General features: G+C 37.9%; 3 protein-coding genes across 3 annotated transcripts; 1 reads left to right on the forward strand and 2 right to left on the reverse strand.

The window, feature by feature from the left end:
• Window positions 1-1,613: 1,613 nt before the first annotated feature.
• LOC126592573 (UDP-N-acetylglucosamine transporter UGNT1-like) lies at window positions 1,614-5,689 on the reverse strand. The gene is made up of 10 exons (XM_050258318.1): window positions 5,375-5,689; window positions 4,432-4,508; window positions 3,626-3,784; window positions 3,396-3,529; window positions 3,098-3,228; window positions 2,953-2,997; window positions 2,745-2,842; window positions 2,545-2,652; window positions 2,143-2,199; window positions 1,614-2,031 (listed from the first exon to the last, which is right to left on the reverse strand). Exons 1-10 carry the CDS (start codon window positions 5,496-5,498, stop codon window positions 1,957-1,959), a joined length of 1,008 nt encoding a protein of 335 aa, XP_050114275.1. The 5' UTR covers window positions 5,499-5,689; the 3' UTR covers window positions 1,614-1,956.
• A 6,389-nt stretch (window positions 5,690-12,078) lies between these two features.
• Window positions 12,079-16,828, forward strand: LOC126592576 (uncharacterized). The gene is made up of 15 exons (XM_050258331.1): window positions 12,079-12,242; window positions 12,340-12,513; window positions 12,613-12,664; window positions 12,765-12,872; window positions 13,706-13,790; window positions 13,934-13,988; window positions 14,083-14,484; window positions 14,701-14,760; window positions 14,863-14,961; window positions 15,051-15,161; window positions 15,308-15,379; window positions 15,484-15,600; window positions 15,975-16,124; window positions 16,216-16,316; window positions 16,418-16,828. The coding sequence occupies exons 1-15, from the start codon at window positions 12,180-12,182 to the stop codon at window positions 16,746-16,748; spliced, it is 1,980 nt and encodes a 659-aa protein (XP_050114288.1). The 5' UTR covers window positions 12,079-12,179; the 3' UTR covers window positions 16,749-16,828.
• Window positions 16,829-17,359: 531 nt separating this feature from the next.
• Window positions 17,360-18,673, reverse strand: LOC126592582 (transcription factor MYB24-like). Its single transcript, XM_050258338.1, has 3 exons — window positions 18,374-18,673; window positions 18,126-18,255; window positions 17,360-18,018 (listed from the first exon to the last, which is right to left on the reverse strand). Exons 1-3 carry the CDS (start codon window positions 18,528-18,530, stop codon window positions 17,520-17,522), a joined length of 786 nt encoding a protein of 261 aa, XP_050114295.1. The 5' UTR covers window positions 18,531-18,673; the 3' UTR covers window positions 17,360-17,519.
• Window positions 18,674-19,988: the final 1,315 nt, after the last annotated feature.

Below are 19,988 nucleotides of genomic sequence, written 5' to 3' on the forward strand. Positions count from 1 at the left end.
ACACTCTCATTATTTGGGGCGATAAGTTCGCGTGCCACTAACCAAGCAGATTCCCCCACGCCTTAAACCATTCCAATCCCCTTTCTCATCTTACTACATACACCAGATCCTAGGTCTTTCTCTTTGTTAGACGACTAAGACTGAGAGGAGGTCAAAAGCAATGGATTTTTACGCCTGCTCTCCCTCCAAACACCACATGTATTAACAACGTACGAACACATTAATTATGTATAAATACGTATTAAGTACGAACAGATAGTGTAAGATATCCATGAAATGGTGCCAAACACAAGGGGGTGCGACCAAAATACAGTAGAATATGCAGACTATAGGGTGTTTTGTGTGTAGTTGGATCACGTAGTCTGGTCATCCGTACTTAAGAATTTCTATATGTCACTCAATAACTCATAATAGTGTTGGTATTTCCAAGTGTTTGTATGAAATACGAGTTCCAAATGTGTCCAGAGTATGTACTTGCAAAATTTTAGTATGACCATGTAATGCACAATTGAAACAGTAATAATGAACATGAACAGTGTACAAGGAATATAAATTCCAGCAGTGTCAGAAGTCAGCTGAATATTTCTGGTCTAAAAATGGTCTTCATCCTTTCGCTGTTGAGAGCCTTTGATTAAAGAGGTAGACAAAGAGACACCTATGGTCGACTCATAAGTGAGATTTATTTCAGGCTGAGCAGAGGGGGCCGATACCATGTTGGCGTTTTTATATTCATCAAGAAAGCAAACATACTTTCTTCAAATAGTAGTTTTTTCTTCTTTCTTTTCCTTCAAACACAGAATATTTGAACCTACTTTTCTTCTCTTTTCTTTTTTATTTTTTTTTATAATTTCTTGCCTCCCACACGCCACTACAACTTTCTTTTCTTTTTGCTTTAATCTAGTTGTTTCAGCAGCAGCTGTTTGCCTTCTGGTCTACCGATCGATGCGCCACATAAGCAACATGGATTTTGAGACAATTTGGAGTTTTGAAGGGAGAGCTCGGATCCGAAGTTGGTGAGGAGAAGGTGCAAGTTCTGTCTCATAGTCATAGGCCAGTTTGCATGAAATGAGGGATATTGATCATGGCTCATGGGGTGTGTTTCAATCATGCATGTCATTTAGGGCAAAGTCGCTTGTCACCTTGCCAAACAAGAGACTCCCCTCCTCTACACACGAGAATGACTTGCAGAAAACAGATTTACTACCATCGTAATTTTATTCCGTTCTATTCCAATAAAACGTCACTTGCAAATTATTCACATGACATTATATCAGATCAAAACCTCACGTGGCAATGAATCTATTTCACGTATATCGTTATCCCTCTACACAGGCACACGAGAAAATTTTGGATAAGGATGCTCGACTACATCATCTATAAGGTATTTTCTTTCGAAAGTATGGGATCCTTGTACATCAAGTTTTAATTACTAGTTTTTATTTTATTCTGGGGTTGGTCCGTGAGGAATGGGGACAAGTACAAAAGTGATCATCCTCTGAGCCGTCCGTCCTTACCAGGTGTGAGAGTGCCCTAGCTTAGGCAGCCCTACAAAATATCGTCTCAAAGCGATGGTAATCTGTAGGCTCTGCGCAATTTCAGAACTCCCTCGCAACTTTAAGAACAAGAGCTTTGTCATTGTTTCAAAGTAAAAACTACAAGTTCTCCCAGGCAAGAACAAAACTCCTGTCTAAATTACACATCACTACGTCAAATCTACTTAATTAGCAAATAGCCACTTGCTAACTAGATACCTTGCGGGAAATCGGAACTCGTACAAATATAAGCAACATGTTTGATAAAGTTTAATCTTTTGAGAGTAAGCTAGAAAGATTATTTATTTCTCGTCAAGAACCTGAGGATACAAATCAAAATTTGGCAGCGGATGCAGGCAGCCATTCCCCAGTCATCGGACCACTACTTCGCCTGAAGGAAGACTTTATGTAGCCACTTTGCCTCTCAGTTCCCTCGGAGTTTACAGTACGCATATAAACAGGACCCAAAAAAACCAAGAGATTGACCAGCAACATTTAACTTGAAGTAAAGCAGGGCAATAGTTCACATGAAATGTAAGCAAAATATTGACTGTCAGTAGTGACTAATGAGCATTGCTGGAATAACAGGCAGATGAGAGTTTACGCTTACCAAATCAAATGGAAGCCCGCCGAACAGTAACCAGCCAAGTCCGATAGTAAAAAGATCCTAAAATAGCACGGATAGGATCAGCTGTGATTGTTGAAAACAATGGCGTGCAGAAAAGAATATACCAACTAATGCAGGGCGTGGCTGTTATCATTTGGGTCATCGACTCTAATGCGTTATTTCTAAAGATCATAAAATATATATGATGTGGAATAACATATATATGTTCAATAACATATATATGATGTGGAATATCATATGGAAGCCAACTGGCTTGACAGTCTAAAATCAACAACAATGAGCCAACTTCAAGAAAACCTAATTATATGATCATAATAACATGACTAACACCGGAAATTTTTGTATGGTCAGCATAACACAAGGTCCGGAATGAGCATCATATACCTTCAAATTACCACAAATTGTCTGTGTGAGAGCAGAATTCAGAGTGGTATTCCAAAAAACGCAATAATTTATGGAAAAAGCCATAACACAGGAAAGAAGCATCACAGCCTGCAAAATATTCAAATTTAGCAAGTTTCAAAAAATTCTTTGATGGGGAGAGAGAGAGAGAGAGAGAGAGACTTCTCATGAAAGTGAAGCACCTGAAACCCAGGGGAGAATAGATGCGGGAAGTTTATCATCCCTTCTAGGTCACCGTTAATTGATGTCCAAAACAGCAAGATTGGTCCACATATTATTCCTATGATACAGAAAATAGATTTCCGTAGAATATTAGTTAAGCCAGAGTACATTTCACGCAAAATGAACCTGAAGGCAACATATAAAACTTCGTTTAAGTCTTTTTCTCACCATTGCACCACATTAGGCCAAAGGTACTAAGACCACTGGATTTACCTGCAAAATTGAAGCATATTTTGTATTAATAACGATACCTAGTACTCGAGTGTCACATGAATAAATGAGGCATAAGACAACAGAAGAACAATGATACTACCAATATGAGCTATAGAAGCAAGATATATCGCTGTGCATATGTTTGCAACAAAGACAACACCATAGCTATAGGCGTCAAATGACAAATCCCGAGCTCCGGCAACAATTGCACCGAGTATAATTATCCCCACACTGATGAAGTCCTTGGATGCATTCCATTAAGAAAGGTGTCAAAAACATAAAGACTTAATTGCAAAACAATACACTCATGTGCATGACTGAACTTCATATAACCCATCATTTTATTTCTTCCAATAAAATTAATGCCACAATTATGGAAAAGTAAATGTATTGTGTACCTGCCCATAACAGGATATGAATGTTTCTGCCGTGTCAAAATATGCTCAACAATCATTGTAAAAGCTACAGTAGTCCGTCTCAGGGTGGTGTACATAGGAACATTTATACCACGAACTGATTCCATTGTTACCAACTTTCACCATAACGATCACGGATATGCATCGTTAGAATGGATATCAAAATGTCTAGCCAAAGTATGAGCAAGATTCCCCACTAGTCATATACGTACCATGTAAAGCAAATAGGACATTGCAAGAGGAAGAGTGCGAATCAACGTCTTAAATGGTACCATAACAGCTGGATTGTTCGGAGTACTCTCTGGTTCTGTTGTGAAAGAAACGATCTTCCTGCATTTCAGTGCGTACAGAAATGTACACGACGATACCATCTAAAAAGACATTCAGAAGCCACTCTAAGAAAAATATCATTCAATTAGCCTACAATAAGAGTATTTAAATTTCTATTAACATGCATCTGACCATGCAGGTTTGAGTAAAGAAACCAAAGAGAACAAGATGAAAGATTATGAATTCATGCTCTTTTCAAGGAAATAAATTAACACAGTTCTCCACAAGCACTCTCGATTATCATCAAAAAACGAACTAGAATGCCAAGATTAGCATCAGTCGCGGACACAGTAAGACGTCATTGCTTATTATTCTCTTTTTTGATAAAGGAAAATTATCCTCTAGGAAGACAAGATGATATTATGCATTTATACATACATAAATCTGAACTATCACAATACTGTATAGAATCAATCTAATGTGCAATTTTCGGCAAACGAGTCACGGAAAAATAATACAAAACATCTGAATTCCTTCATTATGTGAGGACTGGGAATCACAGCGCATGGCTAAAGAGCCAATCTTTGCTTAAACTTAAATCAGACATTGGTAACTGAAAACAAAGAAGATATGCTAATTAAGCACTAAGCGATTGTCATAAAGTATTGCGAAAGCAAGATATACTTTATAGTTTGTAAGTCAAGGACTACAATAATACTCCATAAAGCAAACTTAGGCGATATGATACCTGGAAAAGTGTGATGACATTTGCAGACGGGAAATTGTAAGAAGAGAGGGCTGCTTTGTTGAACATTATCAAGAGAACTGCAGAATGAAAGGCAAAGAATGATCATACATGTTACAACGTAGATAGCAGAAACTAGACACACACACAATTATGCATCGTAACTAAACTAAGTATACGCAGATATAAACCGAGAGTCATACATCGTTTTCAATCTTGATTATCTATCCATACATTGTTTTCTCTTCAGAGCCATACATCGTTTTCAATCCTTCAAAAAGTTCGAGGCCCGACTCAAAACCTTCCAAATCTCCAATCCAATGCATCTCTCCCAGCAGAAAACATATGATACTAAAATTATGTCCTAAATTCCTAATCTCTGCCCATCACTGCCGTGGATTCTTTATTCGGTCCATACCATTACAATTTTCACCCGAAATACATACATGTATACAATGAACCATTTCTTTGACCAAAAAAAAAATATATATATATGTAATTGTTAGTTTTTATAGTGAATTTTTATTGGCACTACAAAATTTTCATCGGCTCTATGTTTAAAGAAAAATATACTTGTGAGTGCATAAAGAAATTTTTGAATTGTCAGTCAAAATGAGGACATCATATCCCCCTAGCCAATGCGCCACGTCGGCAGCTCCTATTATTACGTTAAAAAGGCGACCATAAGTCAAGAAGGTTTCGCTTTGCAAGTCTTACTTTACTTTACAAAGAAGTTGTTTCCACGATCACACGACACAAAGGGAGAATCAGAAGAAGAAAAAAATACGGTCTTTTTTTTTTAAATTCCAAAATCTTTTTCTTTTCCTGCGTTTACTGATCAACCAAACAGAGCATAGACAAATTCATAGCTTCAAAGGATCATATTACACGAAATTACGAAAACAAGAAAGCCGATACAGGCACTAGGAAAAAGAAAAGGAATTACCGGCGGAAGCCATGTAAGAAACGGCAGCAAAAGCTCCTTTCCTGGTCATCGCCGGGGATTTCTTGGTCCGCGGAGAGTTGGAGGAGGAGACTGGCAAGTTCACCTGGGTTCTTTCCGTCTCCATCGTCAAACACGCCCTTTCTTCCTCCCTCCTTTGGAGTCGCAGAGACTCTGACGCTCTGGAAAGTCGAAGCTTTTGGGCAACTTTTAAAAAGTGGGGATGTGAGAAAGTGGCAGTGAGAGTCAGGGGCGGGCGGGACGGAATATTTTGGGGAGTAATGATGATTCTGGTCAGGTGTAAAATAATAAAATAATAAAAATAATTAATTAGATTACCAAAAGCAGAATGTAAACGTACGATTTGTTTCCTTTTGCGAATATTCATCCCAACCATCCAAATTCCATAATTTATTGCCATTTGGCTTTTATTGTCTCCTCCTAATCTTGGAAAATATTCATGAAAAAAATCTTGGAAATATTAGTAGTGGATTTGTCCTTTAAATGCATTCTATCTTCTTTAAATCAATGTGTCCCGTGTTCAGATTCTTTATCTCATTTTTATTAATTTAAATTAAAAATCTTTAATTAAAAGAGATTTAGTCAACTTTTTAATCAAAATCACTCAGAAACTTTTATATAATAATACGGACACAAATGACACACTTTTCAACTTTTATTAACAATAAAAACAAAAAAAATTAAAATTTTAAAAATTGACAGGCGAGTTCTTGCCGGTCAACGTAAGAGTCTCTAGCACGTCCTCACCTCTATCTCTCACCCGTCCACATAAAGCTCCTTCTCTCTCCTCTTTCATCCATTCCTATCAACTTTTTTTATCTCACATCACTCGCTCCACAACCCAACTATATTTTTTGATAAAATTTAAAAAGAGTGTTGATAAGGCCATCACATGTCCTATTTTCTCACCTATCTGTTAATAAAAATCAGGGCAACATATTAAAAAAAAAAAAAAGATTTACCGTCATTAGGGATTGTGCTTGATTTATTATCGATGGCTGGGGTGGGTGACGATGTGGCTGATTGGTTTCTATTTTGAGTTTTCTAGTCTTTTTGTTTTTACTTTGTGCAACTTAAGCTAGTAAGAATGGTTAGGAAAAAATGGTGGGTGTGAAGATAGTTCTAGGATTTTTTTTGTAAATTTTATGGTGGGTGAAATTATAAAGTGAGTGAAAAAATAAGATAATAAGTTGGGCCTGGTAACAATCTTTAAAAATTAATGCACGAGCCAAATAGATCGAACCTACAACATTCACACTTCACTAAATATTAATTGAGAATCCATCAATCGATGTTTTTAAAGAATGATTGTCATTACCACCACCGGTAGTATTACTAAATATACTTTCAAATCAAAACTTTACATTCAAGTTTACCAAACGCTTTTAAATTATTTTCTCTACTCTTGAACTTTTAAAAATATAAAAAAAGCATTACTGACACACCTTGACCCGGAATGTCCACTAGGACTCTGAATCAAGCTGTGCTGACCGACACCTGGAAGGTGACGAAGCCATAAAGTGTGATGGTGTGGAAAATTGTGAATAAATTTAAACCTAAGAGTGCCTAAATACCAGAGTAGACTGGTGAGCAGGAATGAACCCAATTCACACGTGATGTTAGAGCATAAGCAAATACAGAAAAATGATATAAGAATCGTACCCTCAAAATAGTCTCCGATACTAAGAATCGCCGTGAGTCTTTGGTGATAATAAAACTCAGCTAATAATACCTGGAGGGTGAAAACAAAACAAGGGTGAGTGGCCATGTAAGTAAATTACTAATAGAAAACATATAACACATGTAATCCCTCGTTACAACACCTTTATAATTTTCAAAGAAATAATAATGTACCACAACACATCATCTCAACAATAATATCAAATAATCATGCGACTAATATCTCATAATAGTACGCAAGTCGGAGTCACCTTTAGTGACCTATATGACATATTCATATCTCATCACATATCTCATCAATCATGGCTAGCATGTAAGTCGGAGTCACCTCTAGTGACCTATACGAACTATTCATATCTCATCAATCATGGCTAACATGTAAGTCGGAGTCACCTCTAGTGACCTATACGACATATTCATATCTCATCACATACCTCATCAATCATGGTTAGCATATAAGTCGGAGTCACTTCTAGTGACCTATACGACATATTCATATCTCATCACATATCTCATCAATCATGGCTAGCATATAAGGGCTTCTTCCTTCTCCTTTCTCTCATTTCTCTCTGTCTTATTGGTCCCTCAATCCTCTCTTCTTTCTGGTTGGGCAGCAGCCCTTCTTCTTCTTCTTCTTCTTCTTCTTCTTTTTTCTTCCCCTTTTCCTGTCACATACACACACATACACTTGTCATCATAATTAGTATGCCATAATATACTATAATTAGAAAGGTTATTTCTTCAAAATACTTTCGGTTCGTCACTCCAAATTCCCTTCCGCTTGCGCATACTCGTTCGTATTGTTGATTACCTCAAGAATACGCTAAAATAATATTTAGTACATCTCACAACACACTAGTCAATGAAAGTCAAAACCTTCGTCTCTATGGCGTTTTTGTAAATTCACACTTCTAAAATTAATAAAAACGTAAAATTTGGGACGAGCTATCACAATTACTTATTCTTAAAACATAACAAAAACATTTTTTTTTTAAATCAGAACAATCCTAAGGCCATCTCCAACCAAATGAGGGCCAAAAGGATCCCTTTAGCGCTGCAAAAAATTATATTTTAATGAACAGTGTCAGACCATATTTTATATCATCTCCAACTGAGGGGACTAAAGGGCCATAGGCCAAACATAGTAATTTGACAAAAAATCATCTCCAATCGAGAGGGCCAAAGGGCTATAGGCCAAACATAATTTATTATTTTAATTGAATTAATATGGTTACTTAAATTAAACTACCGTATTAAAGTAAGGTTTTCGGACATATTTTGAGTGTCATTTGTTGTCATATGAAGACATATTTTGAGTGTCATTTGTTGTCATATGAATAAGCCTCCAAATTTCTTATCTTTATATAATCTCAATAATTTTTTGGATAAGATTTCGAGTGACACGTGTCGCTAACGTGAGTAACTCTCCAGATTTCTTATGTTTATGTAATCTCAATAATTTTTCGGATAAAATTTTGAGTGACACGTGTTGCTAAAGTGAGTACCTCTCTAAACTTCTTATCTTTATGTAATCTTAATAATTTTTCAGATAGGATTTCAAGTGTCATATGTCGAGGTGTAATTAGTTGTGCAAATTTTAGATAAGATTCTTATTTATGTGGTACTTCTTATCTTTCGTTTTCAATGTTAATAAATTGGTTGGATATTGGGGTAGAATTCACACACCTCCAAACATCTTCACTTGTTTAAGAACTATCATTGACACTATCTTCCGAGACCCATCTATAAGCCCTGCAAATAGCTTAATCTTCTTTTCGGGTCCAAACCCTTCCTTTCATTACAGATGTGGCCATTTGAAAATTATTGAAAATAAAATAAAGGAAAGATTATTAGAAGAGTTAAGAGAATATAATGTGAATAATTTAAATAAAATGAGGAAGATAGTATGGAATGATGAAATATGTGAGAAATGGCTTAGAGCAACGCCACCCCTAAAAAAATGCGCCAGCACCCAGCCCATTTAATTCACTCAGTGAACAGTAATAGACCCCAATGAACAGTAATAGGCCAAATGCATCTCTACCCCTAAAAAATGTGTTGGCGTAAACAATCTCCATTCCTACAAAATGCGCTGGCAACCAACCCATTTAAAATATTATTAATTGTTTTATAAAATAATAAATAAATAAAAATGTTTTAATTTTGGATAGGATTTGTAATCAATCTCGTCACGCCACATGTCATTATCTTAATAAAATTACATAAACTCATCAAATAAACTTAAAAAAAACACACTAAATAAACTAAGAACTTTATTGTTCCACCACAAGCCCCTTTTAATTATCTTGACCTTATTGCAATCCCCATTGGTGCTCAATCAAGTCACTTTGACGAGTACAGTGCCAATATGGCTCTTGCAATGAAGTGTACAGCTCAGCAATCAATTGATTGTAACGTTCATCCCGTTCTAATGGCTCGTGTTGCACAAGATCTTCAGTGCTGTCATGAACACAATAGATACATGTTCTTCAGTTGTTCATTGTGTCCAGCTCGTATTCGTCGACGGCATCATAATCATACTCATCTTCCACAATCATGTTGTGGAGAATGATACACGTCATCATGATGGATCGAAGTGCCTCGACATCAAACATTTTGGTAGCTGACCTGACAATTGCCCAACGAGCTTACAGGATACCAAAACAACGTTCCACATCCTTCCCACACCCCTCTTGACATTTTGCAAAGTGTTTTTCTTTTTCACTTTGTGGATGTGGGATTGTTTCGACAAATGTTGTCTACCTTGGGTAAATGTCCTCTGCAAGGTAGTACAGCATTTCGTATGTATGGCCATTGACTGAATATGTGACTTTGGGTGCTTTTCATTGCAGCACTTCGTTGAAGACTGGAGATTGGACAAAAACATTTAGGTCATTCTGAGCTTCTAGAACACCAAAAAATGCATGCCAAATCCATGTATCAAATGAAGCCACCGCTTCCAAAATGATACTTTTGGCTCATTTTTTGTCACCATACACTCCTAGCCACACACTTGGACAGTTTTTCCAGGTCCAATGCATGCAGTCGATGCTTCCAATCATTCCAGGGAGGCCTCGTATCTCACCTTTCCTTAGTAGCCTTTATAGATCCCTAGGTGTCAATTTCTAGAGGTACTCATTCATACAGAGGGCTTTGATTGTGGAGCAAAACCACATCAAGGACTCCAGAATAGTTGATTTTCCCATCCTCGTTATCTCATCCGCTTAATCTGCAGATACTCCATATGCAAGCATCTGCAATGCAGTAGTAACTTTTTGCTCGGGAAGAAAACCTAGAACATGAAAAACATCCATTTTTTGCACAAAGTATTGATCATGGTTGCAAATAACACTCATGATTTTGTCGAACAAACTTCGTTGCATTCTAAAACGACGTCTAAAAACATGATTAGGAAATACACAGTTAGGGATAAAATAATCTTCCAAGAGATTCATACCTCGTTTTTCCCTCTTTCTATCGAAGTTTGCAACACGTATGGGTTTGGATATCTGACCCACATCTTCCATGACACGACGGGAATGTGAGGCCTTCTGCCTTCTATGGTTATCATCCTCATCTTCCTTCATTGCGAAAGCCTCATCTCCACATCCACCTTCCTTGAGATTGACCAATTCTTCCTGTTGTGCCAACAATCTTTTATGTTGCTCCTCAAACAATTTATACACTTTCCTTGAAGAAGACATTGTAAGAACTCAAGATTTGAAAACGATGAAGATAAATGTAGCGATGTACGGTTTATATGGACAAAAAAAGAAAGGATGAGGTTCTTGGTATTTTTTTCACAAAAAAAATATATGAAAGCTTTGGTAGAAAGTGTTGAAAATATTGAAATATGGTGTAAGGTGGAAGATGAAGGTTAGGTATTTATAGGAATTTTTCTTTAAATAATTTTTAATTAATTTTTTTATAAATTTTAATTTAGGTAATTAATCTGGACCGTTGGATTTAAAAAAATTCAAATCCAACAGCTTATACGTTGACACGTGACCAACTGTCATAATTTTGATCGTTGTGCCTTTTTTTTTTAATTTATGGGGGAAAAAAGTGGACCGTTGATCTCAGGATCGGACAGTCCAAATCAAGCCACGTCACTAGCTGTTGGATTTCAAATTCAAATTTTTTTTACCATTGGAAATCCAACGACCTAGGACGGGCCACATGGCCTCCTATTAGAAAGGTTTAGTGCGCCTGTGCAAGCAGGCCCGCCTTTGAATTTTGTCGGCGATGCACGCCCAGTTGCGTTTGCTTCCCACGCGCCTAGAGCAAAAATAAAATAAAAAAGGCCCTCGACGTCACGCCAGCATCAGCATGACGTCAAATGAGCCATCTCATGGGTCTGTCGATTCTGGGCCGACCTGTGGCCTGGGTTGGGCTGGGTGCCAACCTATTAAGGTGGGGTGAAGCAGAAATAAGGAAGGCTGGTCCATTTTTTGGGCTGGGTGCCAGCTTATGAGGTTAAGGTGGAACTGCTCTTAAGTATTTATAGGAAAAAAATTAGATTTTTTTTTTAAATTCGTCTAAAAAAATCAAATTCTAATGGTAACTTAACAGCAACATGATGTCAGCTAGCCGTTGCTAGTTGGCGTCATGCTGACGCCAGGTAACCGTTGACATTCAAATGGGTTGAGTTGGAAGGCTGGCAAAATGTCAAGCTTGACATTTTGGTGCTGAAGGGCTGGTAAAATGTCAAGCTTGACATTATGGAGTTAGAAGGCTGGGCTATAGTACTGGCGGGCTGGCTGCTCTTCGCCAGTCCTTTGGCCGGTTCTCCCATTTTTAGCCAGATGGGGACCACAAGCCCTTTGGCCTAGCCCTCGATTAGAGATAATTTTTATGTCAAAACGAACTATTTTTAGCCTTATAAACTTTTGGCCAAATCGGTTGGAGATGGCTAAGCTCTCAGCCAAGCTATCCCAACACGAGGAAAGAAAGAACCCCATTACGCACCATAGCCCGCTTACGTGGACACCCGTCGCCTTAAGAATTCTCCACGGCGACCCCACTGCCTTGCCCACTAAGGATTCTCTCTCTCTCTCTCTCTCTCTCCTCGCTTTCTTTCTATCTTTCTATCTGCAAATCGTCGGCGATGCAAGAACCAGAGCTCCACGATCTCTCCGACGACGCCGATTACGCCGCGTCGCTGCAACACGTAAGCTTTTCCCCGGCGACGCAAACTTTAATTCATCGTTTCTGAGTGTTTAACGGTTGATTAATCTGGGGATTTTGTTCGCTTTGATTTGGATTAGGGCTCGGCGAGCATGATGCGGAGCGATAGCGGGAAGCACAGCTCGTCGAGCGAGCACGACGGTGCCGAGGTGGTTTTCTTGAAAGACAATGTCGCCATCCACCCCACTCAGTTCGTCTCCGAGAGGATTAGTGGAAGATTGAGGCTAATTAAGCAGGGCTCTTCTCTTTTCATGGTATTATTGATTAATTAATGATTGATTAATTAAAGATTATCTCTTGATTACTGATATATCTGTTAATTATTTTTGCGTTGGGTTCGGTTTAATTCCTAGACATGGATTCCGTACAACGGCCAAAACTCGAACGCTAGGGTGTCTGAGAAAGGTTCTGTAGCTTTAGAATTTGAATTTGTAGTTAGTTTTGTTAAATTTGTTGAATTTATTTATATATTCAATTTTTGTGGTTTGTGCTTGTGGTGGTGTAGATAGAAATCTTTATACCATAAGGTCTGTGCCATTAACTGAGGTGCGGTCGATTCGTCGCCACACTCCGGCGCTTGGATGGCAGTACATTATCGTTGTTTTGGCTACAGGTAAAGCAACATGATCATGATTTGTAAGGCCAAATTATATATGGTGTTGGTTACAATTTGTTCGGCAGCTTTACTAGACTATTGTTGTCCGCTATTTTGTTCGCATAATAAGTAATTGGAATAATTTCCTTAGGAGCTTGTGTACTTGATACTACTTACTATTTAGAGGGCAACCCTTGGTGGCTGCCTTGTTAGTCATCCCAATGCAGCGTAATCCCAATTTGAACAACCAATTTGGAAGTATATCTAGTAAGTAGAAGAAAGCAAATCATCTTAAAGTGCAAGACTTTAAGTGCATATTCTATAATTTCACAATTTTTCATAGTCCATCTCTTATCCCTAGATATTATTATCCAAAAGTAAACAGTAATAAAGGTCAGATATTGTGCCATGTAAGAAGAATTTGTGCATACAGTTCAAGAAATTAACTAGATTTGCTAAAAAATCTTGTAATTGTCTTAAGGTTAGAAGAAAAGAAAAGGTGGTAAGAGCCCTAGGCATATAAATGATAATAAATTAGCTGCCTTTAGGAGTCAGGGAGCTTACTTGCTAGCTCACATATAGCTTCTTTCGGGTAGAAGGGCTAATTCAGTCTGTTGGGCCCTATAAGATCTCTAGACTCTATTGAGTCAGTGTTACCCTCTTCTCCAGTCTTTTTCACTAGAGGTTGACAAGCGTATGAAGTAGAAAACGTGTGCCTTTGGTCGAATCGGGTTTACTGTTTCTGCAGCCTTCGTTTTGCTCCTTGATTTACTTAGGCTTATATCTAAAACTGTATTGTATGATGTTTTGTTTGTATTTGTATTATGTGGTTTGAAAGTAAGTTTTTGCAGGACTTGCATTTCCTCCTCTGTACTTCTACAATGGAGGAGTCAAAGAGTTCCTTGCTACAATAAAGCAACATGTTTTTCTTGTGAGGTTGGTTATTATTGTTAATTGATATAAGACCTTCCGAAACTTAAGGTCCAAAGATGAAAGATTCGTTTTGCTACATGTTCAAATCCTTAATTTCCAATTAAAAATAGATTTTCCAGAATTTTCGTTCTGTTGAATGTTTTCAGGTCAGCTGAAGATGCAAATGTATTTCTGGTGAATGATTTTCAAAATCCTCTCCAGGTATGCATTATTTATCTTGTAAACTTTGGTCTTCTTGATGATACTATCAAGCTGGAAACTGCAATGTTTTCTCATAATTTATTTGTTTCTTCAGAGAACTCTATCATCTTTGGAGTTGCCTAGGGCTCTTTCTGTTGCAAGTGGGCAATCTACATTAGTCTCAGTTGGTGAGACCTCTTCAGATGAAAACCAGGAGAGAACAAGCGGGTATGTTCAAGAAGGAAGTATAAGCATTTCTCAATACAATGAGAGGCAAAGGCAAAGGGTTCATGATCCTGCACGAGACCTCTCAATTCAAGTGTTGGAAAAGTTTTCTCTCGTGACCAAATTTGCTCGAGAAACAACTTCTCAACTTTTCCGTGATAATCATAGTAACGGATATGGTGCTATAGAAAGGAGAAGTAATAACCAGTCTCCCATTGATTACCCTCAGAAGGCATCCCATGATTCAAACAGAGCCCCTGAGAAAAGTCCTGTCCCCCCAGATTCCCTGGAGGTAAATTTTCCGTTTTACCTACATAATGCATTTTGGGAAAAACTGTTGCCATCAGCGCTGTCAATTTATAAATGAACTCAAGGAAGTTTTCTGGCTTGGTGCCAATAGAAATTCGTAGATAAAAGGTTTTAAGATGTAATTTGAGCTTAGTCAAACATACAATTTCCTTCGGATTATTATGTCCATTGTATTCATAATCGTTGTTCAAATTGGCAGTTTGACAAAGAATCAATGGTATGGGGAAAACCACGACAGCCACCTTTGGGCTCTGATGAGGTGATTATTTTTCACTTCTAAAAATGAAGAGTAGAACTGGAGCTGCTAGAAATGTGTTGGTGTTGTCATATAGCTTTGTGTAAGTTGCGCTTATTTTTGCAGTGGGAAGCTTTCTTTGATTCTGAAGGAAGGATCATCGACTCAGAAGCTTTCAGAAAGAGAATATTTTATGGGGGAGTTGAGCACAACCTACGGAAAGAGGTTTTTATACTGTTGTATGTTGGAAACTATGACCAAGAACTTTGTTTGAATATGCATTATGTCATCAGTACTCTTAATTTTAATTGTAGGTTTGGCCCTTCTTGTTGGGATACCATGCATTTCATTCAACAGATGCTGAGAGGGAATACCTTAGGGCCGTTAAAAAGTCAGAATTTGAAACCATAAAGAAGCAATGGCAGGTTGGTAGTAATTTTATTGTATATTTCCACTAAGGTACACACACTCTGTCCCTCTCTCTCTCATTCTCTAACATGCACAAAAATGCAACTGTCCTGAGTAGCTTGATTAGGTGGCTTATGATTTATATTTGTATTTTCCTCTGCAGGGTATCTCCCCTGAACAGGCCAAAAGATTTACAAAATTCAGGGAGAGAAAGGGCCTCATTGAGAAAGATGTGGTATCATGAAACTTGCCGGATTTATTCTGAGCTTTCAACTTCAGTTATGAATTATTGCTGTTTTTAAGTCTAAAACTGCTATCTTTGTTCTTACTTTTCTTTAGGTAAGGACTGACAGATCTCTCTCCTACTATGACGGGGATGATAATCCAAATGTGAATCTGTTACGTGATATACTCTTAACGTACTCATTTTACAACTTCGATCTTGGTTACTGTCAGGTGATTACTTCTCCTGCTTAGTAGAGTCTTGCTTAGTTGGCTGCATAAATTTATTTTACGTTTCTGCAAAACACATGAAGCTTAAGTAAGATACCATTTTACCATGGCAGCGTAAAAGTTTGGTTTGTGATTATCTCACGATATATAACCATATTAGCTGTGTGGTTTATGCACATTTGTCATACATGTAGTTAAATTTTTCATTTGGGATATAGCTTTCATCTTCCGGTCTCTTGTGGTCATGTTTGTAAAGTGAGAACTTTATCTTCAAATATTGAAATCTGAATGTAAGTTGTTTCAGTATGTAACTCCCCAGTTCAGTTATGGAGGCTGTGTTCCATCACTGTATGATATATCTTTCTTTTGTCTTGCAGGGTATGAGTGATCTGCTGTCCCCAATATTGTATGTAATGGAGGATGAGTCCGAATCGTTTTGGTGTTTTGTTTCACTGATGGAGCGCCTTGGGCCCAATTTCAACCGTGACCAAAGTGGCATGCACTCTCAACTTTTTGCAATAACTAAGGTCTCTCTCTCTCTTATCCATCTTTACGTTGCTTTGCCAGGCAGAAATAGTAGTTCTGTGTTCTTAATTCATTTTGAATCGTTGTTGTTAGTTGGTGGAGTTGTTAGACGCTCCGTTGCACAATCACTTTACTCAGAAGGACTGCTTGAATTACTTCTTTTGTTTCCGCTGGGTTCTAATACAATTTAAAAGGTCAGGTTCTACACTCCATTCATTCATAATATTGGTTCGTTTATGTATATTTCTTTCACTCCGTTTTTCCTGATAGAGTTTCATCACATATCTATCTTTAGGGAATTTGAATTCGACAAAACAATGCGCTTGTGGGAGGTATTGTGGACACATTATCCGTCTGAGCACCTGCACCTGTACGTCTGTGTGGCGATATTGAAGCTACACCGTAGTAAGATAATTGGGGAGCAAATGGACTTCGACACTCTATTGAAGTTCATCAATGAACTGAGCGGTCATATAGATCTTGATGCAGTGGTCAGGGATGCAGAGGCTCTGTGCATATGTGCCGGCGAGAATGGTGCTGCTTCCATTCCACCGGGAACTCCGCCGTCATTGCCTGTTGATGATGTTTTATTGTACCCTCAACAAGAACTAGACGACATATTGTAAATGTATTCCCATTCGAGGGAGGATTCATCGACCTTAAACTCCGTCATTTTGGAGATTTAATAATTGCTTTTCGAAGACAATTAGCTTGTTTTTCGTATGTTGACCTGCAAGGCTGCAACCGTGGTTTGTATGATTTATCGTGTTTTAAGAAATTACACCTTGGCATCATGCGTGTCCAATACGAGAAATTGACATGCGATGTGGATATGTAATTATGGCGGTATTTCAAGTTGATCGGCCATTGCCGTGCGTTTTAATTTTCTCACTGATGCATGATTGATATTGATTTTGCGATATTGACAAATTGACATGTTCGTTGCAAAAAAGCTCTTTAGTGTTCAAAAAAGGAGAGAGGTGTCATCAAGCGAGGTGACTCACTGCAAAGAAAACCCGATAATGGTCACTGGTAAGAGTTGTACAAAATGAGGGTGTGTAAAAGGTACATTCATGACATTTTTTGCACAACTAATGTCGGTGACTACTGTTAGTTTGGTGGTGCTATCGATACACCCGATTTTATGTATCACACATGCTTCTAAATTTTTGGCCATCTAATCCGGAATTAAAGAAGATTAACAAACAAAAAATAATAAAATTAACAACGGTATGTTGGAGGTAAAAAAGGGTGTGGAAATAGCACTACCCTTGTCAGTTTTTCAACTGCAGAGAAAAACAAGCACTGGATACTGGAGGAGGCTAGCTAGCTCTAAATTATTATGAGGCTTAACAATACCTATAGCAGCTGCCACACTAAAGTATACAAGTGCTTATTTAATCAAATAAAAGAAGAGAGTCCATATATCCGATGAAAGGCTCGTCATCAAACGCAAACGCTGCGTTGAAGTTTGAACTGAAGCTGGGCAGGTAATACTGGTAGTACTGCAGCTCACTTGGAGATTCGAAGTCCATGTCGTCGTAAAACCAGCTCTCTTCTGTACTAGTAGAAGTAAACATTGATTCAGTATTCGGCTCCTTGTGATGCTGATGCTGATGATCAGAACTGGTGTCTTTTGGAATTCGATCAGTACTACTGGTGATCATCGGAGCATCAGTAGTAGTAGTGGCAGTGCTCGAAGTCTTACCCGTGCCAATTTTGTTCTTTTTCTTAGTGATATTGATGCCATCGTTTGAGTAGTCAGCGATGGTGGTACTTTTCCTTTTGCTTCCAGCTGCCGGGCAGCAGCTGATATTCTTGTTCAAATGGGTATTCCAGTAGTTCTTCACTTCATTATCCGTTCGGCCAGGAAGTCGGCCCGCGATCAGTGACCATCTATGTAGATATATATTTTGTAGCAAAGCAACCAAAGTAATTAGTGAAGGTTAAGTGATGAATTCATTGAAGTGCTGATGATGATTAGTTGATCATTAATTACTGACCGATTGCCAAGAAGCTTGTGCATGCGGATGATGAGGTCTTGCTCTTCTTGGGACATGTCTCCACGTTTGATGTTAGGTCTCAAGTAATTCTTCCATCTTAGCCTACAGCTCTTTCCTCCCCTCTTCAGACCTGCATATGCATGCATGTTTTATGTTTAGGGGTTGTGTGTGTGTGTGTGTGTGAGTGAGAGAGAGAGAGAGAGAGAGAGAGAGAGAGAGAGAGTACGATGAATAACTAACTAATGAACCTGATCGCTTGGAAACAGTTGCCCAGTTGCCTTCACCATGAGTTTCCACATATTGTCGGAGAATCAAGTCCTCCTCTGGCTTCCACAAGTTCTTCTTCGGCTGTGCATTTCCTGCTTTCACAACTGATGATGATCTTTTGTTTCCGGTCATCACCATGACGAAAACAGAGACAATAGTACTAGCTAGGTAACTGGCCTTGATCGATATTTTTGTTTTCTGTGAGTCGACCTGCTAGCTAGCTATATATGTGTGTGTCTCTGCAATTGTAGATTACAGAACGTGAAATCTACGTACGTACGTGAATAATGTGTTAACGGGGGGGGCCTATTTAATTTGGTTCAGCTCAATTCCCCTACTTTAGCTTTTTCTCGAGTCTTGAGTCCTTGGCAACCCCACGTCTCCTCCTGTAAAAGCAAACCTTGCTTCCCACTATGGCTACTTCAAATTTAGCAAAGATTCCGGAGAGAAAAAGTGAAAGATGGAAAGACATAGTGATCAGCAGATAGGACAGTAAGTAGGTACAAAAAGTACTAGGCAATTCAGTGTATATTTTCACGTATCACCAGTTTTAATGCGTATTCACTGTTTTACTACAAAAAGTGCAGTAAATTTAGGGTTAGGGCAACTACAATTCTACATGTGGTATCCTTCATAGACATGCACGGGTGGTTACCAGTTCATCTTTTTAAGCTTTGCCCACGTGGGTTGAATGGCTTGCCCTTTTTCCCCTTTTGCTAATCATCTCATATCTTTTTGGGATACTTTAAGCAATTGCGTTTTGCAGTTTTAACTTATATATATAATCAAGATTCAAGCATCAAACATAGGTGATTTAAGTCAAAAGTAGGGCAGGTTGAATGGCTTACCCTTTTTTCCCCTTTGCTAATCATCTCATATCTTTTTGGGATACTTTAAGCAATTGCGTTTTGCAGTTTTAACTTATATATATAATAGAAATTCAAGTATCAAACACAGGTGATTTAAGTCAAAAGTAGGGCATTTTAATTGAGTCATTAAAGATGTCTGAATTTGTAAAGATGTTTGAATTTCAATTCATTCGATTCATCTCACAATAAAATGTGGAAACGTGTTTTTATACAATATGAAGGATCTTAAAGATTTAATGGGCAAAATATTGTAGGTGAATTTTTATTTATTTATTTTATTTTTTGAAGTTCACACACTTCACACTATCCTATAATGTTATACATTTACTCATGTTACTCTTAATAAATCCTAAATTAGTAATGTGGAGTAAATTTCTATTATTTTTGCTCCACAAGTAACATCAGGTGAACAACAGTATCACAAAAATTAAGCTACTCTAATGAAACTAACAAACCAAAGAAATATCAAACTTATTGTAAATATATATTATCCTCGCCATAATGAAGCCCCCTTTAATCAAGTAGGGACAAATACTAATACAAACAAAAAGTTGTTCAAATTTAAGAGTTTGGAATGAAGATTAGTATGAAGTGATTAGAAAGAAAAGACCCCACTATCCACAAGGGAGGCATCTTTAAACGAGGAGTGCCAACTTTCACTTAAAAACTGTACATGGTGCGTGTGAGTTCTCTTATTTTCTTGCTAATTCTGCAACTGCAAGGGCCA

The sequence above is a fragment of the Malus sylvestris genome, chromosome 2 (assembly GCF_916048215.2).
Source record: "Malus sylvestris chromosome 2, drMalSylv7.2, whole genome shotgun sequence".
Classification (NCBI taxonomy): Eukaryota; Viridiplantae; Streptophyta; class Magnoliopsida; order Rosales; family Rosaceae; genus Malus; species Malus sylvestris.